Here is a 14974-nt window from a genome sequence, read left to right as displayed (position 1 = left end):
ACCCCAAAATGATTAATGTTTAAAGTATTTCCATACATGCTAATAAAGTACGTATTCCAAGAAAATTAGTATTTATTAGATGACAATTTTACTAAAATAGTATTATTCTCTCTTAATTTTAATAAATATATTAAGCCTTTCAAGATATTATTATTTATGATAGGATAAAATTAAAATAAATGTTTAAATATCTCATTAAAAAATAAGAATAATTAATTTGAAAAAAAATTCAAAGACTTAAACATCAATATTTTTTGAGGGAGGACTTATTTTGTTAGAGATTTTAGATTGTGGACCAGTTAGAAAAACAAATTATGTAAGTATAACTTTTAAAGTAGTAAATTTTGTAAAAGTTAACTAACTATATGTCTAATTTGACAATAGTGTAAAGAATTATTTACACTGGTATCTGTTATTTTGATAAATTACTATTTTGATTCCTAAATGTGTAAATTGATAATAATTTTTTATGTGTGAATAGATTAGTGATAATTTAGTCTTAAAAGAACAAAAATTCTAATTTAGTTATTAAATGTGTAAAAAGTGTGGCAACTATATCCTATCATTAAGTTTTGTGTGATCATTTTGTCTGTTCAAATACAAATTTTATTTATTTTCTTTCACTATTCCTTAACTTCCACAAGGTTTGGTCGTGTAAAATCTAACCCATTTCATCATTGAGCGAAAAAAGTACAAAAAAAAATCATATCGATTTTTTGACCAAAAGTACTATGTAAAATCCTCAATTTTTTTCCTCTTTCTCTATCCCTGTCTGGTAGGTAGAAAATTTGAATTAATAGAAAACTCTTTCTTCTGTCTGAATCAATATTATTACATTCCAAAATTCCTTCTAGATACCTCTTAAGGAACTGAATTGGATTCCAAATTGACGGGTTAGTGTAAGCTTATCCTTGTAGTTGTTATGCATCCTTTGAATAGAAATTCATTTTCTACAAGATCCTGACTTTTGTGCGTTGATGGATCTTCAATATCCTTTTGATGACCTATGTTGTGTTGAAAGAATATCTATATGAAAAGATAGTTATGTTTCTATTCTATTAGTATTAAATTTTCTTAGTTAGTGATCTTGGCTCAACTAATCCTTTCTTTCATGATGAAGTGTTGGCACCTGTTTTACATTTTCTCTAGACTAAGGAAAAAGAGAACTGAGTGACAAGAGAATTGTAACATAAAGAAGAAAGGAGGTCAACCTTTTTTGTTTGGAATCAAAACTCTTTTACTGTATTTTTCATCTACTTTTTTTATTTATTTTCTTTTATCATTGGCTAACTCTAATAAGATTTGGTCTCCTAAAATCTAAAGTAATATGTGAAATCCTTGATTTTTTCATTACTAGAAAAAAGGTTTTCCACGTGTTGGATCAACTATGGTTCTACCAAAATCCTCTTAAACAAATAATGCAGTGACATTTTACAATTAACAAGATTTGTTAATGAGAATTTTTGAAAAAATCGTCGTTAAGCTTCGTGAGTTAAGGACGATTTTTGGAAAATCGTCACGGAGAGTAGCTCATTAACGAAGGTTTTTCTAAATCCATCGTGGTTGGTTTCTCAAAAAATCAAAAGTTTTTTCTATCAGTCATATCATTGAATTACGACTCTCATTCTTGCATCTAAGGGTTGCTACCTTGAAACCCCTCAGTCTCTCACCGTCGTGGTTTCACCTTTGTGTAGCCGCGCAGTGCCACCATTGTCGTGTTCTCGTGTCGCCGTCAACGTTGAAGGTGTGAACCCTCACTCTCACTTTCGCCTCTGCCATGCCGCGACGTTGAAGGTAAGACCCTAACCATTGAAAAGTTTCACTAAATGCTTGTTATATGCTGGTAGATCTAGTCTAGTAACCTAGTTGTTTCAAATTATTGTAAAAATTTCGTAAATTTATTGGGAAAAGATGCAAGGATTCAAGTGAATCATGTGACTCCACTAACACTTAATGAAGTTTGTTCCCCTTTTTTCTTATTTTCCATTTGTCTGTTATACTTATATATCTTATTGACAACAGTGTTTCATCTATATGACAACTTGTGCATTATGTGTTCAATCATGCACTGGTGGGTGGCAATTTGGCCGACAGGATTACTTTTGAGAATGTTGTTTTACTGTGAGTATTATTGATTTGGTTTAGAATTTTGGTGATAATTTGAGGATTCGCTTTCTTCCTTTGAATTACGGTTTCTAACCTTTTTTGGTTGTGATTTAGGTGGTTCATGCTGGTCAATATCCTCTTGACATTTATAATAGGCTATGCCTTAGGATGGATCCTTATCAAATTAACAAAGGCTCCCAAACACTTGGAAGGGCTAATAATGGGTGTCTGTTTTGTAGGTAGAATTTTCTCTTCAAAATTAATGAATCCTAAAAGTCTAACATGTAATCTGTGTTATGTTTTCACTGTTTATTTCCCCTGAAATTTATTACTGAATAGTTAATACGAAAGACTATGTTGGGCTGTGACCTAAATCCATATGGAAGGTTATTCTGTTATATTTTTTTTCTGTTTTGTCCTCTGCCTATATAAGGCAAAGGATGCCTTGTATTTTAAAGTGAATAAGCTTCCACTAGTGTATTGCAACCATAATAAAAGCTTTCTGTTTTTCCCTCCTGTGGATGTAGCCTTTCTCAAGGTGAACCACGTAATCCTGTGTGTGTTCTTTCTCATTCTTCTCTCTTTCACCTTTGCTGCACAATTCGGTGTGTATGACATTTCTGGTCTGCTGCATTTTCTACTGCTGTTCTTGCTTGTTTTTCATCACTTCCATAACAAACTGGTATCAAGAGCTATAGTTGCATCAAGGGAATTCAAGATTCTCCTCTGAATACAAAGATCAAGCTGTGGGAGTCTTGTTTCTGGTTCTTTCGCTACTTCTTTGTGATCAAGAACATTCAAGAAATCATGTCAAACATAATCAGGATTGAGAAATTCAATGGAAAGAACAGCTTCAATCTGTGGCGCATCAAGATGCGTGCTTTGTTGAAGGAACAACGTGTTTGGGCTACTGTTGCTTCTGCATCTGTGAAGAAAGAAATGGCTTCTGAATCAAAAGAAAAGACCTCTATTTCAAAGACTGAAGAACTTGTAGAACAAGAAGAAAAGGCTCACTCACTAATCTTGCTTTCCTTGTCTGATGAAGTTTTATATGAAGTTGCAAATGAAGAAACTGCAAGTGGCTTATGGCTCAAGTTGGAAAAGCTGTATATGACTAAGTTAATCTGCAACAAGCTCTTCTTGAAGAGGCGTCTATTTGGTTTACACATGAAAGAAGGTACATCTCTTAAAGATCATCTTGATGAATTGAATTCTATTTTGATGGAATTAAGAGATATAGATGTTAAGATAGAGGATGAAGATGCTGCCATGATTCTGTTAGCCTCTCTATCACCATCATATGAAAGCTTTGTCAATTCTCTTAGTGTTGGTAAGTAATGTGTCACCATGGAGGAGGTGAAATCCAGCTTATACTCAAGGGAACTTTGATCTAAAGCACCTGGAAATTCTGAAGAATCAAATGGATATGGTCTTATTGCCTCTAACTCTAACAAGAACATCAAGAAAAAGGTGTTTAAAGGAAAGAAGAAGACTCATGTCAATCCAAAGGATATATGTAACTACTGCAAGGAGCCAGGTCATTGGAAGAAAGATTGTCCCAAGAAAAAGGGCAAACCATCTGCTGCTGTTGCCAAGGAAGGTTCCACATCTGAAAATGAGCTTGTTCTCTCAGTTGCTGATCATCACCAACATTCTGAAAATCAGTGGATATTAGACTCTGGTTGTTCCTTTCATATGTGTCCTAACAAAACTTGGTTTGACACCTATGAAGAGAAATCAGGTGGAAATGTCTTCATGGGAAATGATGTCTCATGCAAGACAATTGGAATTGGCACAATAAAAATCAAGATGCATGATGGAATTATCCAAACACTCACTGAAGTTAGGCATGTTCCAGAGCTGAAGAAGAATCTAATCTCCATAGGTATTATGGATGGAAAGGGGTTCAAATGCAGCACTGAAAACGGGGTCATGAAAATTCAAAAAGGCTCTACAATGGTGATGAAGGGTATAAAGAGGGGTAATCTCTATATACTTCAAGGTACAACATGTATTGATGATGGTCTAGTAGCTGTTGCATCAAGATCCAATAAGAGCATACCTGATTTAACTCAATTGTGGCACATGAGGCTAAGTCATATGAGTGAAAAAGGTATGATGATACTTTAAAAACAATAGCTGTTGGGAAATCAGAAATTGGATGAACTGAAATTCTGTGAGCACTGTGTTTTCGGCAAGCAACATAGGATTAAATTTCCTGAAGCAATTCACACCACCAAAGGAACTCTTGATTACATTCATGCTGACTGTTGGGGGCTTGCAAGAGTACCTTCTCTAGGTAGTGGAAGGTATTTTCTGTCCATAATTGATGACTACTCAAGGATGACATGGATCTACATCATGAGTAAAAAGAGTCAAGCTTTCAAATGCTTCAAAGAATGGAAGGCACTGATTGAAAAACAAACTGAAAGGAAAGTTAAAAGACTCAGAACTGATAATGGCTTGGAGTTTTGCTCAACAGAATTTAACAAATTCTGTAGAGATGAAGGGATTGCTAGACAACTTACTGTTAGGAACACTCTCAGCAAAATGGAGTTGCTGAAAGAATGAACAGAACACTCCTGGAAAGAACAAGATGTCTATTGTCTAATGTTGGTTTCAACAGAAGTTTTTGGGGAGAAGCTATCAATACAACCTGTTTTCTGATCAATAGAACACCCTCTACTGCTATAGGACTTAAAAATCCTATTGAAATTTGGAATGGCAAAACACCAAACTACTCAAACCTAAGAGTATTTGGCTGCAATGATTATTATCATGTCAATGAAGGAAAGCTGGTACCTAGATCAAGAAAGGGTCTGTTCATGGGTTATGGTGATGAGGTGAAAGGCTATAGGATCTGGTCACCATCCGAAAAGAAAGTTCTACTCAACAGAGATGTAATTTTTGATGAATCACATTTGTTTCATCCCAAGCTTGAGGTTCCAATTGTTGGAACACAGAGCTGCCACTCTCCTCAAGAAAAGGATGTAGAATCTACAGCCAAAGACTCAGAAAAATGGGGTCATTTCGAAACATCTCCTGTGGTTCTTCAAGAAGGTGAGAAAATTAGAAGATTTCAGTGCAAATGAGTCTCATTTGGCAGCTCAACCTGATCCTCCACAGCTCAATTCTGAAATCAATCAGAGACCAAAAAGGGATACTAAACCTCCTGAAAGATATGGTTTTGAAGACATGGCTGCCTATGCATTACAGGCAGCTGAAGAAATAGATTCAAATGAACCAGCCACTTACCAAGAAGCTATCAATCATCCTGAAGCTGAAAATTGGTTGTTAGCTATGAAAGAGGAAATGGAATCTTTATATAAGAATCAGACCTGGAAACTTGTTGAACTACCTAAAGGAAGACATGTGGTAGGCTGCAAGTGGATATACAAGAGGAAACCTGGTCTTTCAGAAAAGGAAGGGATAAGATACAAGGCTAGGTTAGTTGCCAAGGGATTCAGCCAGAAAGAAGGAGTAGATTTCAACGAAATTTTTTCTCCTGTGGTCAGACATACATCCATCAGGATTTTGCTTGCTATAGTGGCAAACCAAGATCTGGAACTTGAACAACTTGATGTCAAGACTGCTTTTCTCCATGGAAGATTGGAAGAAAATATTCTAATGAAACAACCTGAAGGTTTTGAAGTTCAAGAAAAAGAAAGGTATGTTGGTCAACTACAGAGGTCCTTGTATGGGTTGAAACAATCTCCAAGGCAATGGTACATGAGGTTTGATAGCTTTATCACCAGCCAAGGATTCAAGAGAAGTCTCTATGACTGTTGTGTTTATCACAACAAGGTGGAGGATGGATCAATGATTTATCTTCTACTCTATGTAGATGACATGCTTATTGCAGCAAAAAGCATGTGTGATATACAAAATCTGAAGATTCTCCTGAATGGTGAATTTGATATGAAGGATCTAGGGGCTGCAAAGAAAATCTTAGGAATGGAAATCTATAGGGACAGAACTCAAAAAAGGCTATTTTTGTCTCAAAAGGATTACATTCAAAAGATACTTGTGGGGTTTGGAATGGTTGACTCTAAACCTATCAGCACTCCCCTTTCAGAAAAAGAGAAGTTGTTTGTTGTGATAAAGGTTCAAGCTCAAGCTGATCAGGACTACATGTCAAAGGTTCCATACTCAAGTGTTGTTGGCAGTCTCATGTATGCCATGGTCTGCACCAGACCTGACCTTGCTTATGCTGTTAGCATGGTTAGTAGGTTCTTAAACCAACCTCAGAAGGAACATTGGAAGGCTGAGAAGAGAATTTTCAGATATCTAAAAGGGATTGCAGATGTAGGTTTGATCTATGGATCTCACTCAGATTGCTGCCTCACTGGCTATTCTGATGCAGATTTTGCTGCTGATCTTGTCAAGAGAAGGTCATTAACAGGGTATGCTTACACCCTTGGTGGCTGCTTGGTGAGTTGGAAGGCAACACTTCAACCTTTGGTTGCCCTCTCAACTACTGAGGTTGAATATATGACTCTTACTGAAGCTGCAAAGGAAGGAATTTGGCTGAGAGGTCTGATAAATGATCTCGAAATTAATCAAGAATATGCTAACATCTACTGTGACAGCCTTAGTGCTATATGCTTTGCCAAGGATCAAGGTCATCATGATAGAACCAAGCATATAGATGTTAGATATCACTTCATTCAGTCAGAAAGAAGAATCAAAGTTCATAAGATCAGCACTCTGCACAATCCTACTTATATGTTCACAAAGCCAGTTCCAAAGAGCAAGTTTGATCATTGCTTAAGCTTGCTCAATGTTGACTGCTGAGGATAAGGTCATGAGTGTTTGGAGGGAGCAGTTTGTGTCCTATATGGATGTTAGTTCAAGGTGGTGAATTGTTGGGCTGTGACCTAAATCCATATGGAAGGTTATTCTGTTATATTTTTTTTTCTGTTTTGTCCTTTGCCTATATAAGGCAAGGATGCCCTGTATTTTAAAGTGAATAAGCTTCCACTTGTATACTGCAACCATAATAAAAGTTTTCTGTTTTTCCCTCCCGTGGATGTAGCCTTTCTCAAGGTGAACCACGTAATCATGTGTGTGTTCTTTCTCATTCTTCTCTCTTTCACCTTTGCTGCACAATTCGGTGTGTATGACATTTCTGGTCTGCTGCATTTTCTGCTGTTGTTCTTGCTTGTTCTTCATCACTTCCATAACAGACTATATAGACCTTCTTTGCTACATGGGTTACTGGCAATGAAAAGTGTATCTAAGCAATCTTAAGGAAAGAATTCATGGACATTTCCCTTGGTATCTGCATCAAGAAAGAGAGGAGAGATAAGTGATTGGTATGATTGGTGATGTAATTTATATAATTGGTGATGAATATGGTATACAAAAGAGATAAAGAGAAATTGAGAGTGCCATTTAGGTATTTTAGCTGTTTAAGTGTTCATAAATCAACATCGAGAAAAAAGATCAATGGACACCTCTATTGGTGTCTACACCTAGGAAGAGATAAGAGATAGGTGATAGAAGAGAGAGAGAAATTGGGAGTATGAATCATGTGTTTAGACTGTTTAGGTGTTTAAAAATCAGAACTCCTTAAGGGAAAAAAAATTCATGGACACCAAGAGAGAGATAGGAAGAGAGGAGATACAGTGATTGATATAATTAATGATGTAATGTGATAAAAGAGAGATTAAAAGAATTTGCGATTAGCAAAATTAGGTATTTGGATTGTTTAGGTGTTCACAAATAGGCGCTTCAATCTTATATGGTGTGTACATTTACTAATTTTGCAAACAAAGTAACTAGGCAATAATTGGGAGTCCAAATATTCTCCAGTTTCTGAATGAAATGAAAGGCCTTTAATTAATCGTAGACACAAAAGTTGCACAAAAACTTCTTGTTCTTATTGTCCTGTTGCTGCATGCCATTAGGCTTTTTGGGCTTCCTTCCTATATGGAGTAAAAACATAAATGAGAAGGTCCATTTTGTCTCACTTATTTAAGTGGAGAGGGTCAGATTAGGGTAAAACAGAGAGACTCATTTGTGAGGAAAATAGTTAGAAAACATTGAGAGAGAGAGAGAGAGAAGAGGAAAAATCATTGTGATTTTCGCACACCTACCAAAGAGCATTTTTCAGATTGCAACTGCGGAGTCGTTCACTGTTGAATCTGGCTTATTTTTGAACAATAGGTTCTACACACGTGATACTTTAAATTATCCAGTTGGATTGTTAAAACGATATCTGGAGAGGGAGATAAGTGCTTCGCATTTCCTGCTCTGCATTTGGTGTTTTGCATCTTCTTGTTTCTCTATTGTAAGCATTGATGCTTAGTTTTGGTTTGGGTGTTTGTAGTACGTTTTAGTGCGCTTGTTGGAGACTCTCTTGTACCTTTATTGATTATAGTGGAGTTATTGCTTTGGTTTGGACTACCTATGATTTTTACCCTTGCATTGAGGGGTTTTCCACGTTAAACAAATTGTGTCTCTTGTGTGCTCTTGATTTCTATTTTGCGCTCTATATTTTATTAGTGCTCCTCACAGGTTCTTGCAAGTTTGGGAGAATTTATTTCTACTGCCTATTGTTCTGTTATTAAGTTTGTTATTGTGTTGGCCTGTTTTCCCCATCAATTTTCTCTATAGCTCAAGCTGTAGCATTGGTTCTTGTTGGATGCATCTTGTCGTTAAGCTTATTAGACTTACTTGAACAGGAAATTTAGGAAACTTGCCTATAATCATTATCCCGGCTATCTGTAAAGACAAAGGTAGTCCTTTTGGAGACTCCAATGTCTGCTGTCAATATGGAATGGCTTATGCTTCACTTTCTATGGTGGTTTGTAACTTTATCAGCTTCTTTTATATTAATTCTTAACATACAATAATGGGTATAAGTGTAAAGTGTTCCAACCAAATACTGAAAATAATGAAAACATTTATTTGGCTATATATTTTTGTTTCCCTTTTGTTTTCTGAAGTGGTATTCATGGGTAAACTGTAGGTTGGAGCTGTTTATATATGGACTTATGTATATAACATAATGAGAGTTTCTACAAGTGTAGTACCAAAAGATGATTATAGAACTAACTCCTTCAGACTGGAGGCTTCAGAAGAATTCCTAGAATTCTTACCAGAGGAAGAATCCTCAGAACCTGAAAATCCACCAAAGGACAACATGATTTTTTTTTAACTGCAAAAAATAGATATATTAATAGATATAGAGTACCAGGGGTACTACAACTAACACAAGAGAAAGATCTCTTGATAAGATACAAAAGACATGAGCCCCACATGAGAAACACCACAACCCCAACCCTACAAAGCAAAACTTAAGCAAAGACTAAAGACATTGTTGAGGACCATTGGTGAAAAGGAACACTGAAATCCTTTTCCCACCCCTTGAGGCAAGTCCAAGTGAGGAAAACAGAATTGGCCACCAACTTAGAGATTTCAAACGAATGATTGTGAAACACCAAGTCATTCCTGGATTTTCAAATTGACTTTGTAGCAGCCAACCACCATATCTTCCATCTTCTATTGATGTCCTTTCCTCTAGTTGTAGTTGAGTGTTGGAGAAAGTTATCCATCAGGCTATAGTGGAGAACTCTATCTTCCTTAACCCAAGTAAAGAATTCCCACCACAAAGGCAACACTTTGTCGCAAGTGAAGAACAAATGGGAGGCAGTTTCAGGTTGACTTTGACAGAGTGGACATAGGTCATAGTCAAGCTGAATTTGTCTCCTAGATAGATTATCCTTAGTAGGGAGTCTATCCCAAAGCAGTCTCCAAGCAAAAGATAAAGCTTTAGGAGGGACTTTAAGGTCCCAAAGCTGATGGAAACCCGAACCTTGGGCTTCCGAGAACTGCTCAGCTTTAATAAGGTTGTAGGCAAATTTGGTAGAGAAGATCCCATTAGGTTCAGCTCCCCACAGTCAGGTGTCCTTCAGATTGCCACTTATTCTGATAACTGCGATATGATCAATAAAAATTAAAGCTACCCCCATCTCACTGTCGAACAAATTTCATCTCCAAGAGAAAGTCCATTCCCACCCATTTTCAGAAAAATAACCCATGTCTTACACAATGTGTAATCTTTGGGAAGAGATTTGGTATAATTATGGAAATTGCTCTTTAAGAGGTAACCCGCCGTCAACCCAAGGGTCTTCCCAAAAAAGAATTTGGTCTCCCCTACCCACCTTCCAAGAGAACTGCTTGGAGACATCCTCCATGTTTGGGTGCTGATTAACATACCTTAAGTCAGACCACCATTGAGAGAAGTATTTCTTTGATGGCCTCTGGTCCAAACCTCTCCATCCCTTGTACTTAGAAATCAGGATCCTGCTCCAAAGCTGGTCTGATTGGTGAAACATCAACCATTTCCATTTAATTAGGAGAGCATTGTTAAGTGCCTTAATGTCTTTAATTCCCAAGCCTCCCATATCTCTAGAGGCACACACTTGACTCCAAGCTACCCAAGCTATCTTCTTCCCTTCACAGCTGCCACCCCAGAGAAATTTCCTTTGGATTGCAGTTAGCCTATTAATCACTGTTGTAGGGGCCCTGAAAAAAGACAAATAAAACATAGGCAGCGCTGTGAGGACAGCATTAATTAGGGTAATTCTGCCAGCCATAGAAATGCTTCTCTGGTTCCATTTGTTGAGCCTAGTCTCAAATTTCTTGATAATGGGTTCCCATACCACCATTCTTCTCGAATTAACTCCAATTGGTATCCCTAGGTAGCAGAAGGGGAAGTTGAGCAAAGCACAGTTTAAGAAGGCAACAGCAGAGAGGCACCAATCCTCAGATTTCCCTATTGCTCCAAATTGGCTTTTAGCAAAGTTGATTCGCAGTCCAGAAACCATCTCGAAACATCTAAGTATGGCTTTCACAGTTTTCACATTGTCCATAGAAGCTTCTCCACAAAAAATAGTGTCATCAGCATATTGGAGAATATTCACATGCACTTTATTCTTTCCCACCAGAAAGCTTTGGAAGCAGTTTTTGCTTGTTGTTTCCCTCATCAAACCTGTCAGCCCTTCAGCAACCAAATCAAATAAAAGCGGGGCCAAAGGATCCCCTTGTCTCAAGCCTCTTTGAGGCTTAAATTTAGTGGTTAGGCTTCCATTCACAAGGATTGACACAGAAGCTGAGGTGATGCATCCCTTGATCCAGCTAATCTATCTCTCATGAAAACCCATTCTTCTCATCATGTAGAAAAGGAATTGCCATGACAAAGAATCATAGGCCTTTTCAAAGTCTACTTTAAAGACCATGCATGGCCTCTTGGACCTCCTTGCCTCCTCTACTACCTCATTAGCAACCAAAACACCATGCATCAGCTGTCTATCTTTTACAAAGGCTGACTGCCTTTCATCAATGAGGTGAGTCAAGACCTTTCTCAGCCTATTAGCTAGCAGTTTAGCAATGACTTTGTAGACGCATCCTATGAGGGAAATAGGTCTAAAGTCACTAATAGACTGAGGGTCCTTAAGCTTAGGGATGAGAGCAATAAAAGAAGAATTACTGCCCTTAGGGAATGTAGCATTCACATAGAATTCTGCAATAAACCTTAGAAAATCAGGTTTTAGCTCCTTCCAAAAGTGTTTAATAAATCTAAAATTAAACCCATCTGGACCCGGGCTTTTGTCGCTTCCACAGTTCCACACAGCACACCTTATCTCTTTTTCATTAAAAGGCTGAACCATCATCTCCCTCTGGGTAGGAGACAAAGCATTAAAATAGACTCCATCCAGGTTGGGTCTATTCAGATGAGGTTCATTGAATCTACTCTGAAAATGCTGCAGAATTTCAGCCTTAATCAAGTCAGGATTTTCTACCCAAGTATCATCCATCATCATCCACCTCAAAGTGTTTCTCCTCCTGCTGTAGTTGATAATTTTATGGAAATAAGAGTTGTTACTATCCCCCTCCTTAATCCATTTACTTCTAGATTTCTGTCTGACAAAAGATTCATGCAAATTAGCCTTTTCCCATAGTTTAGCTTGAGTTTTCTTCAGTTGTAGGACTTACTGGTCAAAAGGTTGATGTGGCATGGAATTCTCCAGATCATTCAAATTCTGCTGAAGCTGTTTTACCTTAAGACACAGGTCGCCTACATTGTCTTTATTCCAACTTTTCAGCCTTTGTTTGAGAGTCTTTAGCTTGCATTTTAAAGCAAACCCCCCCCCCCCCCACCCCAAAGGCTGATTCTCAGTCCAGCATTCCCTCACCACCTTCTGATAGTCCTTGTTATTTAGCCAACCATCAAAAACCTTAAAAGGCTTAGGGCCCCAATCAATGCTCTTAGATTTCATGATGATAGGGCAATGATCAGAGTAATTCCTTTCAAGGTTATGTTGAGAGCTGTCTGGCCACTTAGAGAGCCAGCCATCAGAGACTACAACTCTATCCAGTTTGCTTTTACAAGAACAATTAGGCCTAACCCAGGTGAACGGCTTACCTGCACAAGGAATATCATCAACCTCCATAATAGCAAGCCAATCATTGAATTTAGATATAATATTGGACTCTGAATTACCATGATTGCTCCCCATTCTTTCTGAGGGATGCCTGATACAGTTAAAATCCCCAACAAGACACCAGCACAGGTCTTGGGATTGCATCTTCCTTTTACTCAAGTCCTGCCACAACTGCCTTTTGCCCACGATATCACAAGGAGCATAGATATTGACCATAACATCCCTTTGCATATCAGCCAACCAAACCCCACCCAGCATAATGAAGCCCTTTTCAGAGACTCTAAAGTCAACCTGAAAATTTTTGTTGTTCCAAACACACAACAACCCCCCAGCAGCATGCACAGCAGGCTGCCACTCCCATGCAAGGTCAAGATCACCCCACAGAGCTTGGCAAGATGCCTTATCGAAAAACTCCCTCTTTGTCTCTTGCAGGCAAAGTAAATCAACTTTAAGCCTACCCACTAGGTTCCTGATAGAGGCCCATTTGATACCTCTACCCATCCCTTTAATATTATATGAGAGGATATTCATCTGCAAGTTTTTCTATTTCCCAGCTCCATAGCTTCCTCCTTATCACGGACTTCCATGTTGGCAAAGTTTTGGATATAGATAGATTGGTCTGTGTCAACCTTAAGACCTAGGGCTTTCCCGAGGTTCCATTGCTGTTGAACTTCATCCAGCACTGTTGTATTACACACTTCTGCTTTCTTCAATTGAATCTGAGGAGAATGTGAAGGTTTCTACCAATAACCCCTTTCAAAAGATATTTTATACTAATCTAAGGGAAATCATGATCTTAGAAATTTGTAGAGTTTCATATAGCATTATATATTAGAAAATCAACTACAAAGGGCCAACTTTTATATAATGCTTATCTCAGAAATCTCATTTTACTATCACAATCTATACTTAAAGAGAGTAAGCAATAAAGACAGACACCCCAGTGTGTGACAGTTGTCATAAAATGAATTCAAATTGAATGTGGTAACACATAAAATAGTAAATTGAAGCCCTATCCCTCAATGAGTTGTCTACAAATTGCAAAATCCTTATAAGCATCACCTAGGATATTTACATTGATTAATCCTAAATTTATCTGTTTTTGTAGAACTCATGATTCTAAAATTCATCTGAGCTTCTATCTTATGTAGGATATCATTACATATCTAATGTTGAATAAATCAAATTACATATGCATCTGATTTTCGGGTGTTTCATTGCAGTTACCGATCTCAGCTAAAATCAAACACCAAATTGGAAAGCTTTTAGTCAACTCCAATTTCAGAGCTATATTTTCACCAGCAACTCTTGGAGCGGTATGATACAATGAACTGAACTTATGTTAGTGAAATACTGCCATGCAGTTATAGTAATATAAAATGCTCATACTATAGCCACGTGATAACTTTTTAAGTATAAGGGCATTTATTGATTAAAATGGTCGTAATAGTTTATTATGTTATTTTAAAAATATTCACCTATCAGATGAACATTTATTTTTGGCTATGCAGATTGTTGGCTTTATTGTTGGAGTAGTTCCCCAGATACGTAAGTTGATGATTGGCGGTGATGCTTCACTTCATGTGATTCAAGACTCTGTTACCATGGTTGGGTATGTATGCATCCCAAAACTTATTTTTAATTTGAAATTACACTAGGTTGTTGGGAGTAGTTATGAGTTTCCATTTTTTAATTTTAATTCTAATTTTAGTACCATATATTTTAATCTTCAAAAAAGAAAAAGTACCATATATTTTGATATTAGTGTAAAATTACATCATATATTCAATATATGTAATATTACAAATTAAAACATCTCAAAGGATCATAAACAATCTAATAAGACATAAGAAATAGTTAACTTCAAGAATCATTTTAGTGTATTCATTTTACTTCTTTCCCTGCTCCAAGATCTGCTGCCTCCCCCATCCCTACCTCGACGATTAGCACCTGTCTACCTCCCTGATGCTTTCTGTCTCCTTTTGGCACGGTGGTTGTTTGTCTCTGCTCCCTCTTTCTACTCGACGCGGTTCACGGTGTCACCCTCCCTCGTACTCTACGTGCACTCTCTGAATCCGTGAGTTCTCTTTCACCCTCTCATTCGCTGATCTGTCTCTCTTTCTTTCGTTCGATCTCTCTTTCTCTATGTGTGGTGTGTGTGATAATGGGGAAGCAAATTTGGGGGGGGGGGGTTTCTTTCACTGTCTTGCTATTTTGTTTTGTTGTCCATTGTTGGGTTGCAAGTTTTGTTGGTGGTGCCCTTGTATCAAATGATACTGATATCCAATGGCTATTTTTTAAGCAATTCATCTTCAAAGTTTTTTTTATCTACCTCTTGCGTATTTATCTACATTTAAAGGAAAATTTTCAGCATATTTATCTACCTCTTGCATATTTCATTATGATAATGATACTGA

At 37.2% G+C, this 14974-nt stretch overlaps 1 protein-coding gene across 1 annotated transcript; it reads left to right on the top strand.

Annotated features, from left to right (window-relative positions):
• The first annotated feature begins 1453 nt into the window (after positions 1-1453).
• LOC100788582 (protein PIN-LIKES 3-like) lies at positions 1454-14215 on the top strand. The gene is made up of 10 exons (XM_014761578.1): positions 1454-1525; positions 1639-1794; positions 1854-1932; positions 2040-2121; positions 2221-2345; positions 8793-8914; positions 9080-9257; positions 13244-13293; positions 13781-13873; positions 14069-14215. Exons 1-10 carry the CDS (start codon positions 1454-1456, stop codon positions 14213-14215), a joined length of 1104 nt encoding a protein of 367 aa, XP_014617064.1.
• The last annotated feature ends 759 nt before the right edge of the window (positions 14216-14974 follow it).

Source organism: Glycine max, chromosome 9, assembly GCF_000004515.6.
Source record: "Glycine max cultivar Williams 82 chromosome 9, Glycine_max_v4.0, whole genome shotgun sequence".
Lineage (NCBI taxonomy): Eukaryota > Viridiplantae > Streptophyta > Magnoliopsida > Fabales > Fabaceae > Glycine > Glycine max.
The sequence above is the reverse complement of the archived record's forward strand: the minus strand, read 5'-3'. Positions and strand labels throughout refer to the sequence as shown.